Genomic DNA, 15,714 nt, shown 5'->3' with positions numbered 1-15,714 from the left:
AATACGGTACCCTGTTGGCTTTCATCAGAATAATAGATAATTAGGAGATTTTGATTGGTTCACGGGTATCTTTTAAGAAATTCACATCCAAATAATGGAGTTTTCTTTCTGGACTTACCCCAAAGTCAAGTACACAATAATGTATATAACTCAGGGTGCCTATCTTGGAAAACAGATGGACTCCATGTGGTGATTTAAAGGATTTAAAGAAGTAAAAATAGGAAGCCACTCATCAGGGAGGCCTTTTTTTTTTTTTTTTTTTTTTTTTGTAAAGCAATGAAATTGTTTATGTGTTAAACATTACACTGCACTCTACGGTATTTGCTGATTGGCACAACCGCTGCTGTTTAAATTGATTCCGTAATCATGACCATAATGACCAGGATTAGCCCAGTTCAATGAGTGCATGCTTTCCCCAGGGCTCACAAAAGCCTTCTCTAGGGATCGAGGCTTTCCTGGTAATGAGAAGTTAACTAACAAGGCTGCCGTACTCCACTTTGGTAAACAGCAAATGAAGGAAATCAAGAAAAAAAGATGAAGGGTCTCTGGCCAGACAGAGGAAAATCACCCTACACTGGTCAGCAGAACCCTGAGAACAACTGTAGGCTTCCAGAATGATGAAGGAAATGGGCGTTGCTGTTTGTTGAATATTTAGGTGATTGAGTGTTCAAAGGATTGTAGAAAAATTCACCAGATATTCTTAAGTTAAAGAACTCTTATTTTGCCTCTCAGCAGCCTGTTACTTAAAATTGAGACGCTTGTATTCCTGAATCAATATATGTTCATTGTAATCCAAAACAATCCGTCCAGAAAAATACCGAGTAAAAAGTGAAAGCCTCCTCCCCCATTTTACTTCCTCCCTAAAGGAACCCACACTCTGTGTGTCCATCCAAACTTTAAGAATACATCAGTTATGGAAGGAAAACTTCCAAACTCATTTTATGAGGCCAGCACTACCTTGATCCCAAAAACCATACAAAGGCCCCATCAAAAAAGAGAATTACAGACCAATATTGTTGATGAACACAGATATGAAAATTCTCACCAAAATACTAGCCAATAGGATCCAACAGTACATTAAGAGGATTATTTGCCACGACCAAACAGGATTTATTCCAGGGTTGCAAGGTTGGTTCAACATCCACAAATCAATCAATGTAATACAATACATTAATAAAAGAAAGAATAAGAACCATATGATACTCTCAATAGATGCTGAAAAATCATTTGACAAAGTACATCATCCTTTCTTGCTCAAAACTTTTCAAAGTGTAAGGATAGAGGGTACACACCTCAATATCATCAAAGCCATCTATGAAAAACCCACAGTGAATATCATTCTCAGTGGAGAAAAACTGAGAGCTTTTCCGCTAAGGTCAGGAATACAGCAGGGATGTCCTTTATCATCACTGCTATTCAACATAGTACTAGAAGTCCTAGCCTCAGTAATCAGACAACAAATAGAAATTAAAGGCATCCAAATTGGCAAAGAAGAAATCAAACTATCACTCTTTGTAGATAATATGATACTTCACATGGAAAACCCAAAAGACTCCACTCCAAATCTGCTAGAACTTGTACAGGAATTCAGTAAAGTGTCAGGATGTAAAATCAACGCACAGAAATCAGTTGCATTTCTATACACCAACAACAAGGCAGAAGAAAGAGAAATTAAGAAGTCAATCCCTTTTACAATTGCACCCAAACCCATAAGATACCTAGGAATAAACCTAACCAAGGAGGCAAAAAATCTGTACTCAGAAAACTATAAGTACTCATGAAAGAAATTGAGGAAGACACAAAGAAATGGAAAAATGGTCCATGCTCTTGGATTGGAAGAACAAATATTGTGAAAATGTCTATGCTACCTACATATAGATACAAATTTTTGTCTACAAATACAAATCTTTGTCTACATAGATAGACAAAGCAATCTACATGTTTAATGCAATCCCTATCAAAATCCCATCCATTTTTTTTTCAAAGAAATGGAACAAATAATCCTAAAATTTATATGGAACCAGAAAAAACCTCGAATAGCAAGAAAGCTTGCTAAAAAGAAAGCCAAAGTTGGTGACATCACAATTGCATACTTTAAGCTCTATTACAAAGCTGTCATCATCAAGACAGTATGGTACTGGCACAAAAACAGATGACACACAGATCAATGGGACAGAATAGAGAGCCCAGAAATAGACCCACAACTCTATGGTCAACTAATCTTTGACAAAGCTGGAAAGAATGTCCAATGGAAAAAAGACAGTCTCTTCAACAAATGATGTTGGGAAAATTGGACAGCCACGTGTAGTAAAATGAAACTGGACAATTTCCTTAGACCACACACAAAAATAGACTCAAAATGGATGAAGGACCTCAATGTGAGAAAGGAATCCATCAAAATCCTTGAGGGGAACACAGGCAATAACCTCTTTGACCTCAGCCACAACAACTTCTTTCTAGAAACATCACCAAAGGCAAGTCAAGCAAGGGCAAAAATGAACTATTGGGACTTCATCAAGATCAAATACTTTTGGACAGCAAAGGAAACAGTCAACAAAACCAAAAGACAACTGACAGAATGGGAGAAGATATTTGCAAATGATATATCTGATAAAGGGCTAGTATCCAAAATCTATAAACAACTTATCAAACTCAACACCCAAAGAACAAATAATCCAATCAAGAAATTGGCAGAGGACATAACAGACATTTCTGCAAAGAAGACGTCCAGATGGCCAACAGACACTTGAAAAAGTGCTCAACGTCACTTGGCATCAGGGAAATACAAATCAAAACTATAGTGAGATACCACCTCATACCAGTCAGAATGGATAAAATTAACCAGGCAGGAAACGACAGATGCTGGCGAGGATGCAGAGAAAGGGGAACCCTCCTACACTGTTGGTGGGAATGCAAGCTGGTGCAGCCACTCTGGAAAACAGTATGGATGTTCCTCAAAAAGTTGAAAACAGAGCTGCCCTATAAACTAGCAATTACACTACTGGGTATTTACCCTAAAGATACAAATGTAGGGATCCGAAGGGGCACGTGCACCCAAATGTTTATAGCAACAATGTCCACAATAGCCAAACTATGGAAAGAACCTAGATGTCCATCAATAGATGAATGGATAAAGATGTGGTGTGTATGTGTATATATATATATATATATATATATATATATATATATATACACACCTTGGAATTCTATGCAGCCATCAAACGAAATGAAATCTTGCCATTTGCAATGATATGGATGGAACCAGAGGGTATCATGCTGAGCGAAATAACTCAATCAGAGGACAATTATATGATCTCCCTGATATGGGGGATTTGGGGGGCAATGTGGGGGGTATGGGTAGGGAGGGAAGGGGTGAGGCAGTATGGGATGAGGGGCCATGGGAGACTCTTGGTCTCACAGGGCAGGCTGGGGGTTGCGGGGGTTGGGGGTGTGGAGGGTGGGGTTGTGGATGTTGTTGGGGGGGGGTTGTGGTGAGTGCTGTGGGGTGTGTGGGCCTGACGATTCGCAGATCTGTGTCCCTGGGGCTGGTAGTACATTGTATGTTGGTGGAAACTAAAAAATCTTTTTTAAAAAGTTATGCTACAGGGGGGCATGGGGGGCTTAGTCATTTAATGTCTGCTTTTGGTTCAGGTCATGATCCCAGGGTCCTGGGATGGAGCCCTGCATCGGGCTCCCTGCTCAGCGAGAAGCCTGTTTCTCCCTCTCCCACTCCTGCTGCTTGTGTTCCCACTCTTGCTGTCTCTCTCTCTTTGTCAAATAAATAAAATCTTTTAAAAAAAATAGAAGAATACATCAGTTATGCAGAAAGAATTTGACTGTAAGAAAATATAGTCAATTTGCTTGATTATAATTAGTGTTAACTTTTCTTTAGTGATTCAGAAGATCCTTCACATTTATTATCATTAAGGGTATCAGTTGTCACAGTGCAGAAATGTGGAGATTTCTGTGTGCTTGGACCCAGAGAAATTGAAGCTGGTAGGAAAGATGTGGATAATTCCTTTTTTGCTGCCCAAGAGGCTTTGGGCTTGCTCAATCCACAGAACAGAGATGTTGAAGGTGTCTAATATTTTGAACACAAGACTTTCTAAAACAGTAAAAACATTGCATTGTAATTTAAAAGACTTAGGGGATTACCTTGTGTTCTATGACATTAATAGAGGGGCATTTTACTCTCTGAAATTTGCATAACATTATACTGGTATATGTTATATACTTTATAAACAAAGTACTTGATATGTATAAACACACAATATACAAATTATATATATACATATACTATATATATGCACACAATATATACATATATGGTCTTTTGTATGTGTGATTTTAAAAATATATATTTATAGATAAATTGTATATTTTCTTTTTTTGTTAAACAAGTGTAGTTGTCATTTATAAGTTCAGCAGGAAACTACAGTCCATCTTTTTTATTTTGGAAAAAAAATCACTTGAGTAGTTTTTATTTTTTTAAGATTTTATTTACTTATTTGATAGAGAGAGATAGCAAGTAGGCAGAGATGCAGGCAGAGAGTGGGTGGGGAAGCAAGCTCCTCGCTGAGCAGAGAGCCTAATGCAGGGCTTGATCCCAGGACCCTGAGATCAGGACCTGAGCCAAAGGCAGAGGATCAACCCACTGAACCACCCAGGTGCCACTTGAGTAGTTTTCTTAAGACAACCAAGGCACCCCATGCCCTGGGAGAGGAAGTAATAGGAAGGAATTTATTTTTCTTGAATCTGATAAGGTCATCTCTCCAAATGCCTCTTAATGAGAAGAGCTCTGGTGCCTGGTATCAATTCACATAAAGAACCCAGGCACTTTCTAGAAGGGAAAGGGATTGCGATCACCCCAAACCCAACATTGCCCCCCACAAGTTTCCTAGTAATAAAAAGCCATGGAAGGACCCTACTAGAGGACAACAGCGTTTTTCAAAAACGAATCCAAGAAGCTTGGATCCCAGTGATCAGAGCAGGAAGTCTTAAGATCCAGTGCTGGTCTGAAACATCAGGAGGCAGGGACCTGGCTTTATGACATGATCACAATAAGCAGAAATGGACCACCGTTACACTCTACCCACCTTTCCTCCACGGCTAACTCTAGTTTATGCTTCAAAACTCAGCCCAGGGATCGTCTCCTCCATGAAGTGTTTGCTGACCACTCCAGGCTGAGTTCAGTTCCTCCTCTGCATTCCCTTCTACTCATCAGTATCCTTGTTGATCTTATTCCTGAATACTCTGTTTCCTACTAGATTCTCAGCCCCTCAAGGGCAGCTGAAACAGTCTGCCTATATTTCAACCTCAATACCATTTCCTAGCTCTGCAGCTCTGCAAGCTGCCTAAACTGAGTTTCTTCATCTGTAAAATGGGCATAATCATTCTTGTCTTATTGGGTGTTTTGATGGTAAAATTTGTAAAACACTGAAACAATGCCTGGAACCTAAGTGCACATAAGTATGAGCTATGAAAGAATAAAATAAAACTTAATTCAAATTATCATCAATAGTCTCTTTATTGACAATGTCTAGCACAAAGCCCAGTATGCAGTAGGTGCTCAGTTGGTGTTAAACGGAACAGTGATTAATACATTGTCTGTGATTCTTCTAGAACCAATACAGTAGCCACCAGTTATATGCGATCATTGAGCACTTGAAATGTGTCTAGCCGAAACTGAGGTGTGCTGTAACTGTAAAATACAGTAGATGTTGAGGACTTAGTATGGAAAACAGAGAGTAAATTATCTCATAAATAATTTTTGTATTGCTTACATGTCAAAATAATATTTTGGACCTTTGAGGTTAAATAAAATATATTCTTAAAAATAATCTCACTGGGGTGCCTGGGTGGCTCAGTGGGTTAAAGCCTCTGCCTTCGGCTCAGGTCATGGTCTCAGGGTCCTGGGATCGAGCCCCACATCGGACACTCTGCTGCGCAGAGCCTGCTTCCCTTTCTCTCTCTACCTGCCTCTCTGCCTATTTGTAATCTCTGTCTGTCAAATAAATAAATAAAATATTTAAAAAAAATAATCTCACCAGCTCGTTTTTACTTTTTTAAAATGAAACTGCTAGGAAATTTAAAATTTCACATGTGGCCCCATCATATTTCTATTAGACAGCACAGGTCTAGAATGTTTTCAACCTACCACTATTATAGCAAATCCTCATACAACCTCATTTACACTCAAATATTACATAACCTGTAGGAGTTCAGGTAAACAGAACACTGATTCACTTGGAATCCAGAGTATATCCAATTAGTTTGTAAATGATTTTCTATGCAGAGTTAACAAGCTAATGTATAGATGTATTTTTGAAAAGGAACCAAAGCTTTGTGGGCATTTTCCAGGTTCGGTGCGATCCTGAGATTCAAGAGTTGCGTCAGTGGCAGAAGAAACTGCGCGAAGACAAGCACATTCGCCAGCGAGTCAAGATTTTCTGGGCCAAACAAGAACAGAAAGGTCAGTTGTTTGAGTCACAGTCTTTAGTTTGTTTAGGAAAAGACGGAGTCGAAAGATTGGAGAGGGAGGAGTCAAGATGGCGGAGAAGTGGCAGGCTGAGGAGAAGACTGAGTTCGTAGCCCAGGCTCGAAAAGGAAGCCCTCTGAGTCCTTGTCAGGTCCCTGTCTCTGCAGGGAACTCACTTTGTGTGTGGGTTGGGGGAGTGACTGCAGATTAGGATTCTTCTCTGGAATGACAGAGGCGATGTGACATAATTTACAGGGCCATTCTCCTCACTCAGGGACAAACTCAGTGTCATCTTGTGTCTGCAAGTCGTTTTGCTTAAGCTGTAAGTCATCAAGGGTAACCCCTCATTTTGGAAGCACAGTGTCCATCAGTGTCATGGGTGGTTATCTTTTTTAAGTTGTTGATTGTGTGTCTGAACTGAAATGATGCATCATGCTGGTCCTCTCTCTCTTTGTGAGAAACTAAACGTGCACGCGTCCATGTACAGACACACACAGAAATACAAAGAATAACAAGCACTCGTCTCCCGTCATATGCAGATGTCACCATTTTGTCCTATTTGCTTTCCATACTCTTTATTATAAAATTTTAAGTTACTACACATTTATGATAGGAAAATTAGAAAACCAACAGCCAAAAAAAGGGGAAAAAACAGAAATCCCACCACTGTTACTGTTTTGGTGTATATCCTGCTGTACTTTTTCCGGTGCAAACAGGTACAAATAGATATCCGTACATATTTTATTAAAGACTGGATTTTACATTGTTACCTTCTGTCCCATGATCTACCTTGTCACTGGACGTACTCAGAACATCATTATGGCCAACAACCAGAGAGTAGCATCGTGACGTTTAACGGTTGTGTGTATGGATTTAGCATCATTTATTCAAGCAACAACACGGAAGGAGATTCATGATATATTATCAAGTGGAAAAGAATCACAGAACCATCGGTTTTTATCCATATTACAAGTATATATGTGTAGGGGCACTTGGATGGCTCAGTTGTTGAGCGTCTGCCTTCAGCTCAGGTCCTGATCTCAGGGTCCTGGGATCGAGCCCCGCATTGGGCTCCTTGGGGGGATCCCTCAGTGGGGAGCCTGCTTCCCCCTCTCCTTCCGCTCCTGCTCTCTCTCGCTGTCTCTCTCTGTCAAATAAAATCTTGAAGAAAAAAAAAAGTATATACGTGGAAACATGGAGGTATCTGAACGGCCTGGAAGGATACATTGATGATGGTCACCTTTAGGATTTGGACAAGGGAGGAAGAGGTGCACTGTTGGAATCTTTTAAATAATTCATAGTACTTTAGAATTTATGAAAAATAAACCTTCTCACCTCAGCAGGCTATAGGCCATCCATGCTTGGAGCCCTGTCACCTCCCCATGCTTCCCTGTACCTGTCCCCCATCACTAGGCTACAGCCCTTCCAGACTTTTCTGTTCTTGTCATATGCCAGTGCCCACCCCCCCACACCACCTTGGGGGTCTGTGCTTTCTATTTTCTTTCTGTCAAATCACTCATCCCCAGCTGCTTCTCATCTTCTAGGCCTGGGCATTACCTCCTCAAGGGACCTTCCCCCCGGGACCAGGAGCCAGTCTATGAACAACCTCAGCATGACAGTGTCTAAACAAAGTCTTCCTCTTCTCCCCAGAAACCATCTTCAACCCTATTTTTTCAAACCTCTCTTCCCAATCCCTTCAATGGCATATGGGGGTGGGGGATTCCGTGTTTTTTCAGTATGTTCTAATTTCAGAAAGCCCAGTCTAGTTAAAAATTTCAATCTCAGATCCAGTTTGATGCTTGCCCAACCTCATCTGCCCTCCATCCATGGGGATGGGAGTGGGGGAAAGAAGTGTTAGGTCTTGCACACCTCTATCCTTGCCTCTCCCGGACCCCTTTCTGCTGCAGTGGGATGGGTAGAAAGAAGGGAGATACAGGGTCATCCCTCTCTTCACTCTCTTGTCGTCCTCCCGTGGCCGCTGCTGCTTCTCTGGCTAAGGCTACCGCTCCTGTCCTGTGGGCAGGCATCTCCACGCTGACTCTCCGACTCCTGTATCTCATATGATTCTTCCTGGAGGTGAAACAGTAGGCGGCAGAACACCTCTGTGGGGATCTGGTTCTGTCTCTGCCTCTTCCACCACCACTTCGGGTTCCACCTCTACCAGTCTACTCTGAGTCTTTTGCTTTTGGGGTCTCCTTACCCAGTGGCCAGCCCTCTTGGTCAGAGCATTAGGAAAATAGTTCAGGTTACCTCTCACTGTCCACCTGACACACAGGAAACCAATGGTGGACATGCAGACTTCTCCATGGTCTCCTTCTCTCTGCCCCCGTGTGTCTACCCAGATCACATCAAACCTCCTCAGATAGGCATAGAGGAATGATCTAGATGTAAGTCTACCTTTAAAGCTGATATTTAACCAAATAATGAGACACCCCCCAATCTTTTTGAGTTGTTCTCTTGGATTTTCCCTCCCTTGCTTTAGGGCTTAGGTTTAGGGAAGCACCCATTTTAGTCTAAGAGAGGAGAGGGGCGCCTGGGTGGTTCAGTGGGTTAAGGCCTCTGCCTTCGGCTCAGGTCATGATCTCAGGGTCCTGGGATCGAGCCCTGCATCGTGCTCTCTGCTCAGCAGGAAGCCTGCTTCCCTCTCTCTCTGCCTGCCTCTCTGCCTACTTGTAATCTCTGTCAAATAAATAAATAAATAAATTTTTTTTTAAATCAGTACTTGCTAACACCATTGAGTGAAACTTTGATGAGGAATATGATATTTAGAGTCTTGAAATATCCCTCTACAAAGTAGTCATTAAACAAAAGGAAAAATATTAACTTTGCATTAGAGCAACCTGGCAGACCCAGTGTTCAAAATTAGTGTCGCCAGTATTGGAACAAGCTGACGTAACGTACCTTCTGGTGTGATGTATAAGACGGACACTCATCACATATGCTTATCTACTACTCCTGTCAAAACACGTAACTTGAATTGAATCATGGGGAATCATTGGACACACCCAAGTTGAAGGACATGCACCGGAATAACTGATTTGGACTCTTAAAAAATGCCGGTGTCAAGAAAGACCAAGATTAAAGGAGAACCAAGGGGACGTGACAGCTAAACACAACATAGGATCTTAGACTGGATCCTGGATGGGGGAAAAAATTCTAAGAAAGACATTATTGAGACAATCAGCAAACTTTGAATAGAGGCTTTATATAAATGACTACATAGCACTATCAAATTTCCTCATTTTAAAAAATATTTCATTTATTTATTTGTTTATTTGAGAGAGAGGGACAGAGAGGGCACAAGCAGGGGGAATTGCACAGGGAGAAGGAGAAGCAGGGAGCCCAATGTGGAGCTCCATCCCAGGACCCTGAGATCATGACCTGAGCCGAAGGTAGACGCTGAACCAACTGAGCCACGCAGGCGCCCCAAAAACAAAATCTTTAAAGAAAAAGAAAAGAAACCACCTCATTCTTAAGAAACATGCTGAAGGCTTTAGGGATCAATGATGTATACACCATTGCTGTCAGACATGTTGATGTACACATAGCAAGTATGATATGGAACTTAACCTCTAATAATTCAGAAAAAAAGAATGTGTAACACCCATGTGTACATGTGCACACACAGAGAGAAACCAGTAACGTAAATAAGGCACAGGGCAAACTACTGGTGAACCTGGGGATTGTGTGGATGATTTTTGCAACTTTTCTGTAAATTCAAAATTATTTCAAAATTGTAATTCAAAAATTACCAGTTCCTCACTGCCACAGCTTCTGACCTGATGGTTTTGGGATGAGCCTCAGGCATCTGTTAACGTTAATTTTCCGGGTTCTCCTGGTCAGCCGGGGTTGATACCCTAAGGAGGCACTGGCTCTGCACTTGTTTTGTGCTCTCTTTAAAATGTGGAGGCCCTCAGTTCCCAAGTTCACTTTAAGGGAAATTTAGGCCAGATTTGAAAGTGAGCGGCTTGAGAATTAACCTGTGTATATCTTGATTTTTCTTTTGCAATTTCTCCTTGCCAGAAAAAAAAAATAATAATAATAAAATAAAATAAAATAAAATGTGGAGGCCTCCCAAATTAAAATAAAATAAAATAATAAAATAAAATAGAGCAATTCATTAAAAAAAAAAAAAAGTAAATAAATGAAATGTGGAATCCTCTAAGCCTGCACGCCCTGAGCCCCGGTCAAGAGAAGTCCATCTGTTATTTGTTTACTTGGCAGTTATGTGTTTTCCTTATTAAAGTATAAGCTTCCTGAGGACAAAGACCTGTCCTCGGACAGTGCCCGGCACAAACTGAGCACCGAATAAATATTGGCTGAATGAGCAAGTAAGTGAGTAAATAGATGAGCAGAACGGTCTAGTCCTGAGGTTTAGGTGAGCCTGCCTGCAGACTGTGCCGTAAGGGGCAGGAGTTGGGGGGTGGACCTCCAAGTAAGAGTTCATCACACTGGCGGTTGTTAAAGCCTCCTTAACGGTTTAACCCTTGCTAACCCTTGAGCTGTGATTGGCAGGCTCGTATATATGCGCCTCTCTGCCACGCACAACTGCTGTTTCATTTCACTTCAAAATTGGAAGACGATCAAGGCTGTAATCAGTTTAAAGGTCAGGGAAAGTGCAGCGTGCCTATTTATTTCTGTGGTTTCTGATTCTTCTGAGCTGATTTGCTGTCGGTTGACAGATTGATTTGGCTTGCTGTGGAGCGGGGAAGAGCAGCCGGGCTGTGATGTGTGTCTGTGGTCCAGCCTGCGGTGCAGCTGCGGAGCGAGAGCCTTTGCATCTCGGCCACCTGCTGCTCGGACCCTGGCAGGCTTTGCAGGGCTCCAGAAGGAGCGGTCCTTTCCAAACAAGGTGGGCTCCAGGAGATGCCCCAGTGGGAACTCATAGACAAATTTCCCATTTACAGTAAGACTGTGAAATGGCCTTCAGGTGAAAAAGCCCGTTCTAAACACTGTCCCCAGAGCTGTAGTCAGCTAAGCAGGAGGTCGGTACAGTGCAGTGGGGAAAGGAGTGGGTTTTGAAATGATGTACTTACCCCTGATGTACTCAACTTCATTAAGCCTCAGTTGTCCCATGTAAAAACTGAGCTAATGATAGAACCTGCCTCCTATGGTGATTGTTAAAGATTTAAGAGATGATCTTTAGAACAAGTCCTGGCACATTGTTCCAACAAATGCTGGTTATTGTCGTGATCAGTATTATTAAAATATCTGTGTGCTTTTAAACAACCTTGTTGCTTTCCTCCACTAAATTCTAAGTTCCATGGGGTTCCATGAGGGGACTGTGCTTGTCTTCTTCAGCGTGTTGCCCCCCACCCCAGCCTAGCACAGGGCCTGGTACAGGGCATGCAGTCTTCATGCACATGGTGAGTGCAACTGTGGGCTTCATTTTACAGATGAATTAGTAGAGGCCCAAGGAGGTCGAGGGACTTGCCCAAGGTCACACAGCCAGAGGAGGGCCCAGGTGTTTCCTTTTCCTGTCCAGTGTTCTGACATACTGGGGAGAGACACGGAGAGAGAAAATGCTCCGTTGGGTTCTGCTGTCAGACCCAAACCTCTCAGGAATCCTACCGAACATGACACGCGCTTGTCCTATTTCTTATGACCTAGGCCTTGGGTTCTTGCTGTTTCTGTTGCCTGGAGCCCCTAAGTAGGGGCTGAGTTGCTAGGAACAGGGTATAACATGCCCACCGAAGGAAATTTTTCCCTTCAAGTGTCGCTGAGCTGAATCATTTTCTTATACTGGGGCACTACCAAGTTACTTCCTGTTTTAAACCTTGTGAATTTGGGTAATGTGGAAGTTAAGAGAATAATCCGCCCCCCTAGCCAAAGTGACACTGTAATTAGACCCTGAAGCCCTCTGATAAAGCAATTAATGTTAAACACATGCTAGTTCTCCTTTAGACTTTCAGTAAGGAAAAAAATGGAATAATTGCAAATAACAAGGTTTTTCAACTTCATAAAAAAAAAAAACACAAACTAATCTGTGTACAGATCCAACAAACAAACGTAATATATTTTTTTGAGTGGATGCCATTTTATCCATATTGTGTTCTGGTATTTATAGTATGAATAAATTTTGCCAAGTTCATTTCTTGGAGCAACCTTGGTGCAGACAGGAGGTCTGAGGGAGAACAGAGTCAGCTGTCAGGGTAGAGTCGTGGTCATATATAGCTCGTCTCACGTTACACTGAGTCAGAGGCCCTCCCAAACAGGATTTTCTTCTAGGATAGAAATGGTGTGAGGTTATCCTCGAGTCTCTATCCATCGGGACAGTTGCTGGAATTATTTTAAAATGTGTGACAAGAATTGCAGCCAATATAATTCCAAACAAGATGCCTAAGTCATTTTTGAGATATTGTCAAAAATCCCTTCTCAATTAATAGCGCATTTTTAGCTTCGTATACTTAGTAATTGTTTTCAAATGTGCCTTGTAATTGAATGGCCATATTTTATTTGGAAATCCAGTATGAGGAGGAAGAAAGAAGCCATAGAAATTGTTCCTACAACATCAGGTTACATTTTTCTGTGTGTGTATTCTTTATGTAAATGTAAATACTTTTTAAATGACTTTATCACTTCTTGTTGATATTTTAAAGAAAGGAATGGAGGAGGTTGACCTGTCAAAGGGAATCGATTATTTACTTTTGTTTGCTTACCTGTTTATTCCCGACCTCATTCCAAGAGTGCCTTGCAGTATCTTACAGAAATTTGTATAATATAACATTTTTAGATAAATGTGGTAATTGGGTTGGGGAACAATTAAAAGTCAAGAAAAAGTTAAACCACAAAATGCAGTAAGCAAAATACTTACTCCAAGCCCTATACTTGCTAAAGATTTTATAGAGATAAAACAAAGAGGGAAATAGGATCTGTTACATAATTCACAGTGACTGTAAGAAAAAAAGACAAGTTAGTTGTTCAGGAAACAACTGGGCCCTTCCCTAATACATTATACAACGTGAATAATAACCTCGAAAATGTTCCTATTATAAGTAGAAATACGGCTCTGAGCTTCCTAGAAGCCACAACAATGAAGAAAATAGGATCATTGTATTGTTTGATTGTGTCTTCAAGAGAAAAACTTTCTTGGAAGCACATTTATTCCTGGAACTGAGATTTTTTTTCCTTTACTAAGAGGACACTGGGAAAAGACAAAGCCTAAGGTGAGGGTCAGGTAGAAACCAGAGAAATTTCTTTTTCTGACTTTAAATATAGTATTTTAAGTTTAGATTGCAGTGACAAATCTTAACTGTTAAGATTAAGTTTTAAGGATAGTCTCAAAGTATCATCATGGCCATACCACATGGGTATGACGTTAGGATACCCCTGGAACTTCATTCTTAGAGCAGAGAAGGATGTCTGAAACTAAGAAGTAGCTGTAGTTTATTGGGCACATAGCATGTGTCAGACACTGTACTAAGCACTTTAAGTTTCCACGTACTCCTCACTGGATAGGGGAGGTTTGGAGATGGGGGAGGCTGAGTCCCTAGTCCAAAGGCTGCAGGATCTATGAACATGTTTCTGGGAGACATTTCCATTAGAGCAGGAAGCCAGGGCTAAGTGGATAAGGATGAAGATGTTCTTTGTCCTTCCTTCCAAATACCCTGCCCAGCTATCGATGAGGAACAGGAAGGGTTCCACTACCAGAGAGAATAGCCTAGCGGGGTGCAGAGAACACTAGCTTGTGGCTCAGGAGGGGGATTCTGGCATTGGCTGTAGCCTGTTGTGACTAACAAATATAATCTATCCCATAACAATGATCCATGTTAAAATAACCAGTCACTTATTTTCCAGAAACAGTTATTATTGAGTGGGTCTACCCTTCGGGTTTCTTCCTCTATCTACACATATGGAACCATATTATATACCCTGTACCGCAACATGTTTTTTTTTCCTTTACTTGGAAGGAAACTTTTCATGCCAAAAGTTCTAATACCAACTCCAATGTGTTGGGGGAGGGTGGTTTCTATACCACTAGCAAGCGATTCTCCGACACCAGCTGAGTTGGAGAATTCAACTCAATTCTGACATGTATTGACCCAGAGAAAGCATCAGACCCCACAGGTTAAGGGCTCTGTCATGTAGGACCACCACCACCCCCACTTCAGACAGTCCCAAGCCCAGGTTTTTACCTGTGCTTCTGACTGACCAGCACAGCTTGGAGTTTCCCTATTTGTTGGGTTCAATTAATTTGCTGGGGCAGCTCTCAGAACTCAGGAAACTAGTTTACTCTCTAGATTACTGATTTATTACAGAGGATGTATTAAGGGAAATGAAACAGCAGCCAGATGGAGAGATAAAAGAGAGAGGGAGGTCCCCAACAAAGGAGCTTCTGTCCTCACAGAGTTTGGGGCTTGGCTGGTAGTACCTGGAATTATTGTGACATCCCCACCTGGAAGTCTCTGAACCCTGTCCTACGGGTTTGTGTGGCTACTTCTTTGGATAGGCACATTTGATGAAATCATTGGCCACTGGTGATTGATTGAACCTCCAGCATTTTTCCCTTTCCGAAAGGTCAGGGGAATGGGACTAAAAGTTCCTAAACTTTTTAATAACATAGTTGGTTTTCCCCGCCACCAGCCATCCTTGGGTGGGTCTGAAAGCCACTTATTAACATAACAAAAGACACCTTCTGGTCTTCCTCCTCACTTGGGAAATTCCAAGAGTTTTTAGGAGGTCTATGCCAGAAATGCAGACGAAGAAAAATACGTATTTCTTAATATAAGTCATAATATCACACATGCCAATATATATAGATCTGTCTCATTATTTTTTTTGTGGGTCCATAAAAATGATAAACCTGTACCATACTTTTTTTAAAGCCAGTCCCTATAAATAGATATTTAGCTTGTATTATGAACAATGCTTCTGTGGACATTTTTGTAGATTTATTCTTGCTTTCTTGTAGAAGTATTTTTATAGGATATAGTCATAAGAATGAAATTCCTGGTTCAAAGGACATGCATATATTAAGTTTAGACTGTGATCGCCGCATTGTCATTCAAAACTGTTGCATCAATTTGCCCTTAAGGCCACCAACCCACTTTGGAACTTTTGATGGGTGATGTAATCTTTGTGTTTCATTTTCCCTACTTGTAACATGAGAATAATTATGCCTCGGGAATAATTTGAAATGGAGTCATCACTTTGGTAATACCATGGCTCTTTATTTACTTATTTTTTTGATACCATGGCTCTTTAAGAAGAAATATATCAATAACACTAAGGTGTCA

At 41.2% G+C, this 15,714-nt stretch overlaps 1 protein-coding gene across 1 annotated transcript in view; it reads left to right on the top strand.

The window, feature by feature from the left end:
- IQCK (IQ motif containing K) overlaps nt 1–15,714 on the top strand; it is a 102,041-nt gene that overhangs the window by 60,952 nt on the left and 25,375 nt on the right. Inside the window, exon 5 of the mRNA XM_082714956.1 lies at nt 6,361–6,472. Within this exon, the coding sequence (XP_082571082.1) occupies nt 6,361–6,472 (112 nt within the window). The remainder of the gene's footprint in view (nt 1–6,360; nt 6,473–15,714) is intronic.

Source organism: Mustela nivalis, assembly GCF_964662115.1.
Source record: "Mustela nivalis genome assembly, chromosome: 19".
Classification (NCBI taxonomy): Eukaryota; Metazoa; Chordata; class Mammalia; order Carnivora; family Mustelidae; genus Mustela; species Mustela nivalis.
This window is presented reverse-complemented; position numbering and strand designations above follow the sequence as displayed.